General features: G+C 36.3%; 1 protein-coding gene across 1 annotated transcript in view; it reads right to left on the bottom strand.

Annotated features, from left to right (window-relative positions):
• The window catches only part of LOC134670801 (probable protein phosphatase 2C T23F11.1), a 35,206-nt gene extending 28,682 nt beyond the window's left edge, over positions 1-6,524 (bottom strand). Inside the window, exons 1-2 of the mRNA XM_063528622.1 lie at positions 6,337-6,524; positions 4,333-4,426 (exon numbers count right to left, since the gene is read on the bottom strand). Coding sequence (XP_063384692.1) covers positions 4,333-4,426; positions 6,337-6,368 — 126 coding nt within the window. The 5' untranslated portion in view covers positions 6,369-6,524. The remainder of the gene's footprint in view (positions 1-4,332; positions 4,427-6,336) is intronic.
• Between the last annotated feature and the right edge of the window lie 8,372 nt (positions 6,525-14,896).

Genomic DNA, 14,896 nt, shown 5'->3' with positions numbered 1-14,896 from the left:
ATAAAAGCCGTACGACAACAGTTCCTAGGGAAACACAGCACACCTCGACTCTCACAAAAACAAGGGAAATAGAGCCATCACTACTTCAATCGAAAGTGTGTCTTATTAGTAACTACACGAATCATCTGATGCAGCTAGTAAAACAAGCATTCCCAAAAGGAAATACAGGTCTCTATCTTAAACCTGGAGCAGACACAAGAGAACTATTTTGTGGGCTCCGTGAGAAGCTCATAGGTTTCACTTTAAATGATTTTTGTATCATATACATTGGCAGTAATGACTTCAAAAAGACCATAAATTATTATGACTTAGTAAATTACATTCGAGAACAACTAAGCTACCTACAGCATACAAACATAATAATATGTTCGCCAACGTTTAGGATTGATTATTTCTCGTGTTTATTTAATAATCGTATAACAACATTTAACAATATGCTATATATTGATAACTTGAAACAGGAATACTGCTACCTTTTGGATTCAAATCTAAACCTGTCTTATGACTATGACATGTTTTCTCATCATGGAAATGTAAAAAGGCAGGGATATGTTACGATATTTCATGACCTGATGAAACTCCTCACGTCGATCAACGATTTTGAAACTCAATGTGAAACTGAACGTGAAACGGAGCGTGAAAAGGTGTGCGAAACTGACTACCAAATGAAACAGGAAACTGAACGTGAAACGGAGCGTGAAAATGTGTGTGTAAATTACTACGAAACGCAACAGGAAACTGAACCTGAATTTGAAAGTGAACCAGAATGTGAACCTGAAACCGAGTGTGAAATTGAAAGTGAAACTGAGCGTGAAACTGGTTCCGAATCGGAAAGTGACAAAGAATGCGAAACGGAGCGTGAAACTGACTATGAAACAGAGCCGGAAACGGAACGTGACACTGAGGGCGAAACTGAACGTGAAACAGAACGTGAAACCGAAGAGTTTTTTCTAACACGCTCGGAATCCTGCACCAAAACATAGCAGGAGCCTTAAACAAAACGGATATCTTAGAATTAGCGCTCTCTAATCTAAAAGATAAATATGTAAATATCGATATATTGTGTCTATCAGAAACATTCATTCCCAAGGGCCTTGAAACCAATCTACAAATACCAAACTTTAAACTCGCCGGTCATTTCTCACGTGTTAACAAAAGGAGGGGTGGCGTTTGTATTTTGGTTCGCCCCTGGATTGATTATAAAGAGCTAGATCTTAGCAAAAACGCTTTCGAAAACGATTTTGAATGCTGTGGAATTGAAATCGCTTCAATAAACAGTATCATTATATGTCTATATAGAGTTCCACAGTCCGACGACAGAAACTTTCTGGGCTTACTAGACAATTTTCTAGACTCTATCTTGAGTATACATAAAAATAAAAAAATTATATTATGTGGGGACCTAAATATAAATACCCTAAATCATACAACAACATCGAAAGATTACAGCCAGCTTTTAACAAATTATAATCTAGTAAATCACGTAAAAACACCCACTCGCTTAACCAGTACTTCGCAAACTTGTATAGATCACATATTATCAAATTTATCGCGAGTTAAAATTCAGACATTCGAGCTAGGATTGTCAGACCATAATGCCCAGACTATACATATAACTGTTAAGAAAATATATAAACATAGGAAATTACATATATTTAAAAGAGACTATAGCGAAGAAAACTTATCTAAATTTGTCCATTGTATGGAAAATGTATGTTACGAAGATGTTTATAATAGGCCAGACACAAACAGTGCGTTTGATGAATTTCATAGTCTTTTGATTTTGTTTCACTCAATATGCTTTCCTGTTGTTAAAGCAGTAGTAACTACTAAACCTATGCAGGCAAAATGGATTACAAAAAGCCTTAAAACATGCTCCAAACGGAAGCGCTTGCTATATCTCAGATCCCGTATGAATCCGAGTGACGAAAATAAGCTAGCCTATAGATCGTATACTAAAACATTGCGCAGATGCGTTAAATCAGCGCAGAAAGCGAGCAACCATAATTACATATACAAAGCGAAAAATACCTGTCGAGCTACATGGAATTTAATAAATAAAAAGGTTGGGAACATTAAACAATCTAACCATATTAAACATATTTTAAACAACGGAAAGGTTATATCTAATCCAAATGATATTGCGAATATATTCAACGAATATTATATACATGTATCAAATAATTTTCATACAAACTATAAAGCATCAATGGGGGAATTAAATCGCTATCCGGCCTCGATGTTTTGTTATCCCATCCCACGACCCCATTAGAAATATATAAAATAATAATGAAGCTCAAAAATACGAACTCATCAGGCTATGATGAAATAAATTCTAAAATTCTGAAGCTTTGCTCGCATTCAATATCTGAACCTCTGGCGTATATTGTAAACCTTTCGATAGAAGAAGGTATTTTCCCAAATAGTCTCAAAAAATCAACCATCAAACCTTTATACAAAAAAGGTAAGAAAAGTGATGTTGCCAACTACAGGCCAATCGCACTGGTTCCTGTTCTTTCTAAAATTTTTGAAAAGGTGATGGCGGAGAGACTTACCGATTTCGCGAATAAACACTCTCTCTTACATCAAAACCAACATGGTTTTAGAAGGAACAAGTCAACGTCGACAGCTGCATTTTCACTGATAAAAAATGTTTTCGATAGTGTGGATAGAGGGCAACCTGTAAGCGTTCTATTCCTGGATATGTCCAGGGCCTTCGATCTAGTATCACACAAAAAGCTCTTAGATAAATTGAATCTTTACGGTGTGAGAGGTAATGTAAATCACTGGCTGGAATCATATCTGAATCACAGAACGCAATGTACTGAAATTGTGAAACAGGAAGGGAACACCTTAGTTAACTATAAGTCTAGCTATATATGTAATAATTTTGGCGTCCCGCAGGGGGGGGTTCTCTCTCCGTTATTGTTCTGTTTTTATATTAATGATCTCCCTAAAGTAACGTCTCATCCGGCTGTATTATTTGCAGACGATACGTCTATTGTCATACCATGCACAGATGAAAATAACTACGAGCAAGAAATTAATCAAACATTACATATGACGATACAGTGGTTAGAAAGTAATAACTTATCAATAAATATAACTAAAACTAAACACATACAATTTCTTTCTCGTAGAGGGAAGGCTAAAATACTAGACATTAATTTTAAGGGGGACCCTGTTGATCAAGAAAAAAGTGTCAAATTCTTGGGAATCCATTTAGATGAATTAGGCGATTTTAAAACTCATGTGGAACAGGTTTGTAAGAAACTAAATAAATTCATTTTCCCACTACGAAGACTACGTGAAACTGTATCGCGAGAGGCGGCACTTGTAGCATACCATGGGTACATCATGTCTATTCTTCGTTATGGTTTGATCATATGGGGAAACTCCACTGATATGACAAAAGCATTTGTCAAACAGAAGAAATGTGTAAGAGCAATATTTTCACTAAAGCCTCTTGACTCGTGTAAACCGGTCTTTAAGCGCTACAAGCTTTTGTCTCTACCCTCTCTATATATTTATGAGATTGCCGTATTTGTCCATACAAACAAGCAATACTTTAATGAAAATGTTGATGTTATAACATACAACAATCGGATGTCAAGGCAAAAAAACCTATTGAATGTACCTAAAGCACGCCTGAAACAAACAACTCGCACGCCGTATTTTATGTGTGTTAAAATATCTAATAAAATTCCTAGTGATGTCAAAAATCTTCCTTTAACGCAATTCAAGAAAAAATTGCATATGTGGCTATGTGAATTATGTATTTACTCTATAAGCGAGTTTTTAAATGCTAAGTTTAGTAATAGGAGCTAGTTGTAGTTTAATGTAAGCATTTACATTTATTTTAGTAATAAGGCATCTTTATTTTGTGTGACTTCCAGCCACGAAATCTAGATTTTATATTTGCATGCTTAATTAAGTAGAGTATGATGGACTATATAACTAATATTGTAACAACTTATTGTAACCCATATTCCGCAAATAAACAATCATTCATTCATTCATTCATTCATTCATTCATTCAATATGATATGATTGTTGGTGTTAAAAATATTTTAACAAATCAACATTGTCATTTATTATATCTAATAGATTGTGTAATAACGTTATGGCACCAGACTAATGACCATTGGTCAGCTGGTTCCTTACACAGTTTCCATACAAATGGTGGTGAGAAAGCGCCTAGCAATAGATAATTTTTACGCACCCAGATCCAGCAGGTTTTTAAAAGAAACAAGTTTCTTGTCACTATTTCTAAGTTATTTCTCTGGCTGACTTCACTTCAACAATTTTAGTAAATAATATAGTTATGCTTACCTGCATGCATGACGAGCCGATGAGGAAGCGTGAATCCTGGCATGTTGTGGACTGCTTCTCGGTCACCGGCTCCGAGAGGGTCTGACCCATAACTCTAGACAATGCAACAAATATACCCTTTTACATCTCATTGGTGTTTGAAGTATAGTTCGTTTTTTTAGCATTAGAAATAAGGTAAACAATCTTGATGTGTCTTTTAATTGAAAAACACATTTTAAAAATAAGTTACGGCAAATATGTAACAATTATGAATCTAATATGATCATTTATATTATTCTGCTTTCACAAGTAATAGTTTTTGATTTTTAAAAAGCGTTTTTCAATTAAAAGTCATGTCAAAATCGCTTACCTTCTTGCAAGTTTTTTCTAATGCTAAAAAAAACGAACTAGTACTATAATAGAATAGAGAATTATATCATTTTCAGGGTTCCCTACCCTAAGGGTGAAAACCCTATTACTAAGACTCCACTGTCTATCTGTCTGTCTGTCTGAATTGTGATAGCTAGTCAATTGAAATCTTCACAAATGATGTATCTCTGTTGCCGTTATAACAACAAATACTAAAAAGTACGGAACCCTCGGCGGGAGAGTCCGACTTGCGCTTGTCTGGTTATTTTTATAACTAGTCCCTAAGATATTTCAAAACTGCTACCACTATTAAGGGTAGTAATAAATGTTATAATTAAGTGTTTGAAGTTCTTACTAACATTGCACATCTGCCATTTGTAAACCAAACAATTTAAACAGCTGGCTTATTATTTACAAACAGTTATTGAATTGTTTATTTTATTATTCACAAATTTCACAATTAATTGTAAATTACAGTATCATTGTTACCTAGAGATTTTTTTTTCACTTGTTTTCTAACTTGACCCCTACACACTGTAAAATACACAACTTTAAATAACTTCACAGTATGCAGTTGTCAATATTTTTATTTACGAGTCTCAATAGACTCAGACTCAGCGTACATACAAAAACAAAGTAATTCTAGAGGCACTGCATTCACTGATAGTACTCAAACTAATCTCTTGCACAAAAACAAAACAATTATATCACAGAGGTTATCAAATGAAAACGTCCTCGTTTGTTTACTATATAGCTAATACAATGCAGATTCAATAGCATTAAATAAACTGGGTAATAATATAAAAGCTACATTTAAACTAAGGACATTGCACAAATGTTAAACTAAACATTTCAATTCCTTTCCTATGCGCGTTTCCGTTGGTAACCAGTCCGTACTTTCAGTGAAATTCAACACCAACCAAACTCTAGTACTTGACACTATGACTAAGTTCTGATGTCATTCGGTCTTCTATACGCATCATAAGCAGAGACTTACCCGAACAACGGCAAGATAGACTGTTTGTTTAGCGATCTACAAGTACTTTTTAACGAAGATTAGCCGTATTATCGAAATTAAAATAAAAACATGATAACAACTAGTGTTTATCTAACACTAGTACTACAAGTATACAATTGTGATATGAAATATTTTACTCACAGTTACGAAAACACTAAAACGACTGATGAACTACAAAATATCTTAATGTTAACTTGCAAAATAAATGCTTTATTTATACGAATAGCTCTTATGAGATCGAAATGCGTAAATATACGAAACGTCAAGTTGACAGCAACCATAGAGAATATAAACTAAAGTTATTTGATTCGGTAGACCCTGCAATATTAATTTCTGTTTTTCCGCCACTATAACCGCGAAAATCGAAGTTCACAAATTGTGGGCATCTTTCTCTGTCACTGTAATTACGCTTTCATTTGAATAAAAGAGAAAGATCCCCGCAATTTGCGAATTTCGGTTTTTGTGGTAGGCCCCCTGAACACTTCACGGCATAGACTAGTTGAGCACTAGCAAACCCCGCTAAATTTAAACGTGGTGAGCGTTAATTTATTACGAAACATACGGTGTGCCTCCGGTAAGTACTAGTTTTATTTAACTTAAGGAGAAAAGAGAAATGGTGGTCCGAAACTTTAACTAACCTTATAATTCTAGATGCCGCAGAAAGGGCCATATCATCAGTTGATACGGTAGTATTTTTACAACGTGATTTATGCGTTTATATCACAGATTACAACAAAGCCCGGAAATAAAATAAAATTACAAAAACCACAGCAAAATAAATAAAATAAGCAATGAAACTTACATAGAATTTTGAATGACGTGTAATTTGAAGTATTGAAATATAACTACTGGCCAGTATGTAATGTCTTAATGCAATGTAATGCAAAGAGTTTTTCGTTTTTAATAGAACATTGAGGTTTATCATCATTAATTCATTACATTTTAACTCTTACCCCTTTGACCTACCTATATATGTATTATCTACCCCTTTGCCTATGTATTATGATTATTATGACTTTTATTACTATATTAAAAGGTTTCATTCATTCATTACATTAGTCTCTTAGGTATTGTAGGTATAATTTAATTTAGAAATATTAGACTTAGGGTCAGCACGGATATGATGGTCATTCATTATATTTCAACTACGAGTATCAGTAAATTGTTATTTTTAACAAAAAAACCGGGCAAGTGCGAGTCGGACTCGCGCACGAAGGGTTCCGTACCATAATCCAAAAAAAGGCAAAAGAAAAAACGGTCACCCATCCAAGTACTGACCCCACCCGACGTTGCTTAACTTTGGTCAAAAATCACGTTTGTTGTATGGGAGCCCCACTTAAATCTTTATTTTATTCTGTTTTTAGTATTTGTTGTTATAGCGGCAACAGAAATACTGATCTGTGAAAATTTCAACTGTCTAGCTATCACGGTTCATGAGATACAGCCTGGTGACAGGCGGACGGACGGACGGAGAGCAGAGTCTTAGTAATAGCAAAAAGAATAGATAGTATAGAGGGGTCCTGTCATTGTCAATTTTGTAGTCACGGTACATTTACTGCCATCTATCGACACACGATTAAAACCTAAAATAAAATTGAAAATGTATAAAATAATCAAAATATGTTTACGGATAAATGATTCTTAATTTTTATTGTTCCATACTCCATGTTCTTTCACTGATATGTGTTAATATTGTTAAATACCAAACGGTCCCGTTAACGCCATCTAGCCGAGAATAGGCCAAAGGTAATGGCGCCATCTATTCGAGAATGAATTTTCCTTGGCCGTCCGCGTCCGAGGCACGTTTTTTTCTTAGACTTTATTTATCTTATACGGAGTTATATATAATTATATATCTCTGGTAATAGGGTCCCGTTTTACCCTTTGGGTACGGAACCCTAAAAAGCAATCGAAGAGGTCGATCAATAATAACATTTAGGTACGAATTTCAGAATCAATTTTCATGTTAATAGCTTAATATGGTTACAAAATTTAAATGTCCTAATTTCTTTTGTAGACGATTTACTGTTAGGTACCCCAATAAGTCTAGATAAGAACCCGACCAGTATGTATGATATCTCCACCACCAGGCACGGATATATCTTCATTTGTAATTTCCGTAATTAATTATAATAATGATTACAAGTAGGTGTAGGTACTTACATTAATTTACTGTAATCGATCAGGGTTGAATATATATCATCGACGGTATCTCGTATAGCCACCTCGCCGTTATTAAATGGGTACCTATACCTAGACCAAGAAAAGTCTGCAGAGATTTTGACAGCACACGCAGTGCCAGTGTTATTTATACGTCATAATTTCATAGAAGTTTGACGCTTAAAATAACACCTGCACTGCGTGAGCTGTCACTTTTCTTCGTTTAACTCTACCTCTATTTTGACACCCCATTTTGTGAATACATTGTACCTAACAAGGTAACGTAAGTTTTCCTATGTTCACCAATAGGTACATAGGAAAACTGACGTATATTCCTATCACCAGTTCAGTTCTCAGAAAACAAAAAATTGTAATAAAAAAATCGACGTGTTGCCTCTCTGTCACACTTATGTACAAATTTACAAGTGCGACAAAGAGGCAACACGTCGAACGTGGTTCGTGGTGGGCCCTCAGGTAGGATTATAAGTATTATAACACGGGTAAAAATAAGGGTAAGTTTTAACACTCAAATACTTATTCTAAATTATTCCTATTCCATTTAAAAAAGAATCTTTGTATGTAAAATTATTTTTCAATGGAATAGGAATGAAATATACCTAATAACCCATACAACCATTTCCAGTCGCCGTTACGACGCGGTGTAGACACATCTTGTGTCGACACCATCTGTTTCGGTCACAATTCCAGTCGCAGAGTCGTCGCCGTGTCGACACAGTTACCAGAAATGGGGAAGGGTCGACACATGACACAAAGTGACATAAAGTGTGGTCGCCGTGTGCACACATTGTTACTAGTTTGCGACTACTTTATGCCAAAATCATTCGTTCATTCGTTCATTTTGTTCCTGTCAAATGGAAACTGTCAGATGGAAAAATAGTTAAATAAAAATAAGTGACATTAATACGCCATCTCTAAAACGGATTACAAGACGTAATTATATATTGTTTGCATTTATATTACAATAGGACTTAAATTATTATGGGGAATTAAACTGCTCGAGTGATTTGATAAACTAAGTGTAATATAATCAACGCGCCACCACATTGTTTTAGTTTAGCCGGAAATGAAATTGTTTACTTCTCAGTGCCTGTGTTCATAAATATATTATTTGATGCATTTTTAGTACTTCGATGCGTATACTATACTTAAATAACAGAAATAACGCTTTACAAACTACGAAATTTGTTAATTATGATGTATAAATATGGTTTAAGGCTGAGAAATATTGCAGTCACAAAGTAGTCGCAAATGTTTCGACTTTGTGTCGACTCTGTGTAGACACATGACACGCGCTGTCAAAAGTAATAACAAAGTTACTGGATTTGCAAAATGGCTCCTTGTGTTCATTTGTTTTCAGATATTCTCAAAGTGTAAAAATGCCGTGGTCAGAGATGGGACTTAATAGATTAACTGTTTATTCGACTAATTAATGGAATAAAAAAAGTTAATCCTCAAATTTTAATCACGATTAGTTTAGTCGAGCTCTAGGCGAGATAACGACTCCATAGAGCGACTGGTCGTACAAGGAAGAGTAGAGGGAACCAGATCGCGCGGCAGATCACCTATGCGCTGGACTGACCAAATAAAATCCGCAGTGGGAAATCGCGTATCTGACTGTGCCAGACAGTCTGCCAACAGGGAGAGATGGCGGGAGATCGTGCGAAGAGCTGTGTCCGCCTCTACTACCGATGCGGACGCCTCAACGTGACCACGACCGCTCTGTCAAGAGCGATACGACAGAGAAGAAGAAGTTTAGTCGACCTAACATAGATTGAAATTGAATTAATCTGAACATTAATCGAATAAATTATCGATTAATCTCGGTTGGAAGTTGACAGGGGGGCATTTTTGTACGTAAAAATAATAGAAATGTCTTGCATGCAGATGGTAGCCAAACACTTTGTCATAAAAGTCGAGATGGGTGTCGATTTATAGGTTTTAGGGAGTGCCGATTTCGAAAATGATGACCATTTTGGAATCCAAAATGGCGGCCACGCACTGTGTCATAAAAGTCGTCATGGATGTCCTTTTATACGTTTTAGGGGCCCCAATTTTGAAAATGATGACCATTTTGGAATCCAAAATGGCGGCCATGCACTATGCCATAAAAGTCGTCATGGGTGTCGTTTTATAGGTTTTAGGAGGCGCAGATTTCAAAAATGATGACCATTTTGGATTCCAAGATGGCGGCCATGCACTATGTCATAAAAGTCGTCATGGATGTCATTTTATAGGTTTTAGGGGGCCCCGATTTCGAAAATGATGACCATTTTGAAATCCAAAATGGCGGCCATGCACTATGTCATAAAAGTCGTCATGGGTGTCGTTTTATAGGTTTTGGGGGGCGCAGATTTAGAAAATGATGACCATTTTGGATTCCAAAATGGTGGCCATGCACTATGTCATAAAAGTCGTCATGGGTGTCGTTTTATAGGTTTTAGGGGGCGCAGATTTCGAAAACGATTACCATTTTGGAATCCAAAATGGCGGCCATGCACTATGCCATAAAAGTCGTCACGGGTGTCGTTTTATAGGTTTTAGGAGGCGCAGGTTTCAAAAATGATGACCATTTTGGATTCCAAGATGGCGGCCATGCACTATGTTATAAAAGTCGTCATGGATGTCGTTTTATAGGTTTTAGGGGGCCCCGATTTAGAAAATGATGACCATTTTGAAATCCAAAATGGCGGCCATGCACTATGTCATAAAAGTCGTCATGGGTGTCGTTTTATAGGTTTTGGGGGACCCCAATTTTGAAAATGATGACTATTTTGGAATCCAAAATGGCGGCCATGCACTATGCCATAAAAGTCGTCATGGGTGTCGTTTTATAGGTTTTAGGAGGCGCAGATTTAAAAAATGATGACCATTTTTGATTCCAAGATGGCGGCCATGCACTGTGTCATAAAAGTCGTCATGGATGTCGTTTTATAGGTTTTAGGGGGCCCGCTTTCGAAAATGATGACCATTTTGTAATCCAGAATGGCGGCCATGCACTTTGTCAAAAAAGTCGTCATGGGTGTCGTTTTATAGGTTTTAGGGGGCGCAGATTTCGAAAACGATGACCATTTTGGATTCCAAGATGGCGGCCATGCACTTAGGGTTGCCAGATGGTCGGGATTTGGCGGGATTCTCCCGATTTTTGGCATGTGTTCCCGATTCCCGACAAAGTGAAAATTGTCCCGAAAAACGACTTAACGTTATAAACCAATAATTTCAAGTTCCGAACTGTCGTCGAGCGAGCGAGCGACCGAGCGACCCACGTCGAGCGTAGTGCCAATAATGTAAAATATCGTTGTTTATAATACAATTACTTTAATTTGAATGTTTTTTTTCCCGACTTAAGTCCTAAAATCCCGAAAAATTTATAATTTTTCCCGATAATAGCGCCTTTCGATCTGGCAACCCTACATGCACTATGTCATAAAAGTCGTCATGGATGTCGTTTTATAGGTTTTAGGGGACGCAGATTTCGAAAATGATGACCATTTTGGAATCCAAAATGGCGGCTATGCAATATGTCATAAAAGTCGTCATGGCTGTCGTTTTATAGGTTTTAGGGAGCGCAGATTTCGAAAATAATAACTATTTTGGAATCCAAGATGGCGGCCATGCACTATGTTAAAAGTCGACATGGATGTCGTTTTGTTGGTCATGGTCATCATTTTCGAAATCTGCTCTTCCTAACACCTATAAATCAACATCTATGACGGCTTATATGACAGAGTGCACGGCAGACATCTTGGAATCCAAAATGGTCATCATTTTCGAATTCTGCACTCCCTAAACCCTATAAAACGATTCCATGACGACTTTTATGACAAGGTGCACGGCACACATCTTGGATTCCAAACTGGTCATCATTTTCGAAATCGGCACTTCCTAAAACCTATAAAACGATATTCATGAAGACTTTTATGACAAAATACGTAGCCGCCATCTTGGATTATAAAATGATCATCGTTTTCGAATTCTGCACTCCCTAAAACCTATAAATCGACATCCGTGACGACGCAAGTTATCTTTATTTTCAGATCTAACAAATTGCTACAGAATACAAAGGACAAAAAAAAAAAAGAAGCGAGGAGGTAATGAAACAAGCAAAAACACAGATGATTCCTCGACGCAATTGGATGCTTCTTAAATTGTGTCCAGATTTTTTTGTCATAAAAGTTTTTATTTTTCACATATTACTCTCACAAGTTCCGTGACATTTCGACCTTGTAATTTTTTAAGTACCTAAATGTTTTTGTTTTTCTATGAGGATCTCACTAGAATAATATAATCAAGGTATGTTTATATTTGATGATTGAAATAGTAACGCAAAAAAAAAATTATATTTGTTTCTTATATTCCTGCCGAAGACTTTTATTTTTCCTTTTCCTTCTACACAAGTTTGGTCAAGTAATAAGAATTTAGGGCTCTCAATTTTATTTTGACTTCTACAACAGTAAAGCTACGAGGCCATGTTTGGTATCGTTTTGTATAAATTCGCAGTACCAAATTTAGTTATGGTATCACATTGACACCATTCCAAAGTAAAAACATATAAACTTACTTTCTTTTAAACTCCTCTTCACGCTTAAACTGCTGAACAGTTTTAATTTTAATTTAGTACACATATATTGTGAGTCCCGAGACAGGACATAATAAGTTATCTCAAAAATCATCCTTTAAAGGTGTGAAATGAGGTGTAGGGGGGAATTCAGAATTGACTTCTTGAAGTGAATACTGTTTAAGTTTAGGTTTGAAGTCATGTTTTTTTTATCATTTTTAACTAAATCAAAGATGTAAACCATCCCAAATTTAATATAAATCGGTTCAGCGGTTATTGATTTCCCGTACAAATTTCCACGCCACTTTTCACACCTTTAAAAGATGATTTTGATTATAAGATCTATCCTATGTCCTGTTCCGGGACGCATACTATTTCTATACCAAATTTCAACGAAATCGGTTCAGCGGTTAAGCGTCAAGAGGAGTTTAAAAAAAAACCGGCCAAGTGCGAGTCGGACTCGCGTATTAAGGGTTCCGTACATTAAGTCCGACTCGCGCTTGACTGCACATTTCTAATAGGTTTTCCTGTCATCTATAGGTAAAGAACTATTTTGTGTATTCAGATGGACAGACATACAGACGCACGAGTGATCCTATAAGGATTCCGTTTTTTGCTTTTGAGGTACGGAACCCTAAAAAGATTTTTTTTAATTTTGTGGAATGGTGTCAATGTGATACCTTAAATGGATTCAGCAACCCAGATTTATACGAAAACGATACCATACACGGCCTAGCACCTTCACTGATGTAGATATATCAAGATAAAATTGAGAGCCTTAAATAAACTTTCAAGAGCGGATATCTCAAAAACTATTCAACATATCGAAAAAATTGACTGAATAAACTTGTAACAAATTAAATTAACTTTCATTTTGTATAAGTGGCCATGTCGGTAAGATGCATAGTTTCCGAGATATAATCGAAAAACCGGAAAATGGGACTTCAAAGCCCCCTCTCTTCCCCCCGCTCAAGGGCTACGGCCGGGGACTTTTGATATGTTCACCTCCTAACTTGTCCAAACCAAGTTACAGAGTCAAAAATTGTGTTCCGAGCATTTCCCTCTACAACTTTTTGGAGCATTCGTTGGCTGATCAAAGTCAAAGTCAAAGTCAAAAATACTTTATTCATGTAGGCCTAGTAACAAGCACTTATGAACGTTTTACATAATAATATATTATCTTAAGCTAATTATCAGAGCAATTTATTGAAGTTAATATTATTCCATAGTAATATAGGATTATTATACAGATCAAATTTAATACTAAGAATTTCACAAGTCTCTAAGTAGCTTATTGCATTTCTTTAAAAACTTTTCTGTAAAAGGTTGACGGGTGTTATGGTTTTGGTCGATTATTATCATTTGCATCGCCCATGATGACTTACTAGAATTACTTACGAGCACACGAGACACTAATAGTAGTTTGACAAACCTTGGTTTTCAAGAGGTATTTTATATTGACATTTGCTGTCACAAATTTGCTGTCAGATTTAGTCGCAAACCGCACGCAAAGTGCACACAAATGTGTCGACACCTTGTTACGGAAAAGTGTACACACGGCGACGACACTTTGTTTCGAAACAATTCTAGACACATTGTGTGGACTCTGTTACGACACATCTGACATTTAGTTACCACTTTGATGATTCTGCGACTGGAATGGTTATATGGGAAGTTTTAGTGTTAAATACAGTCTTATTTCTAACATCAATAACATTAAGTAACCGTGTCTTATATCTCTATTTACCCCACCTGGCCTTAGGGTTCCTTGTTGACTACGGAAGCCTAAAAACTAGAGATGCAACGGATAGTTGTTTGGCCGGATACCGGATATTCGGCATGACCATCGGCCGAATATCCGGTAACCGGCCGCCGAATATTCGGCCAGCGGAACTATACCTACATTTCGGTTTTTCGGGTGCGCATTCTGCAGGTCAAAGTCTAAAAGTCAAAATTGACTTTTAGCTCAGCTCCCGTTTCGTCTTAACCTGTTTCCTAGTGAATGTTCGCGCGGACTCATTTCTAGGCTCAAATGAGTGCGCGTGCAAGTCATGGAATGATTAAATTGTTTTCAAATAATAAACAAGTAATGCGATTATGATCAAGACTGTTTCTTAAATCCAATTAGTGTACTCCGAAATCAAGCAATGTTACTATCCGGTATCCGGCCGGATAGTGAAGCACTATCCGGTTTCCGGTCGGATATTAAAATAATGGCCAGATGGCCGGATACCGGATAGTAACCGAATATCCGGTGCATCTCTACTATAAACACCAGTAAACTTAAAGTACTGGTTCAAGCTGTTTTCATTAAAATATGCCAATACCAATTGATAAACGATACGCAAACATATTTATTACTCGATTGGCATAATATCATTTATACCAAGGTCGAGTTAATAGAAACAAAACACCGCGATGTAGCAATATGACGGTTAGTTGACGAAATGTGACATCAGTGG

The sequence above is a fragment of the Cydia fagiglandana genome, chromosome 14 (genome assembly GCF_963556715.1).
Source record: "Cydia fagiglandana chromosome 14, ilCydFagi1.1, whole genome shotgun sequence".
NCBI lineage: Eukaryota > Metazoa > Arthropoda > Insecta > Lepidoptera > Tortricidae > Cydia > Cydia fagiglandana.
The sequence above is the reverse complement of the archived record's forward strand: the minus strand, read 5'-3'. Positions and strand labels throughout refer to the sequence as shown.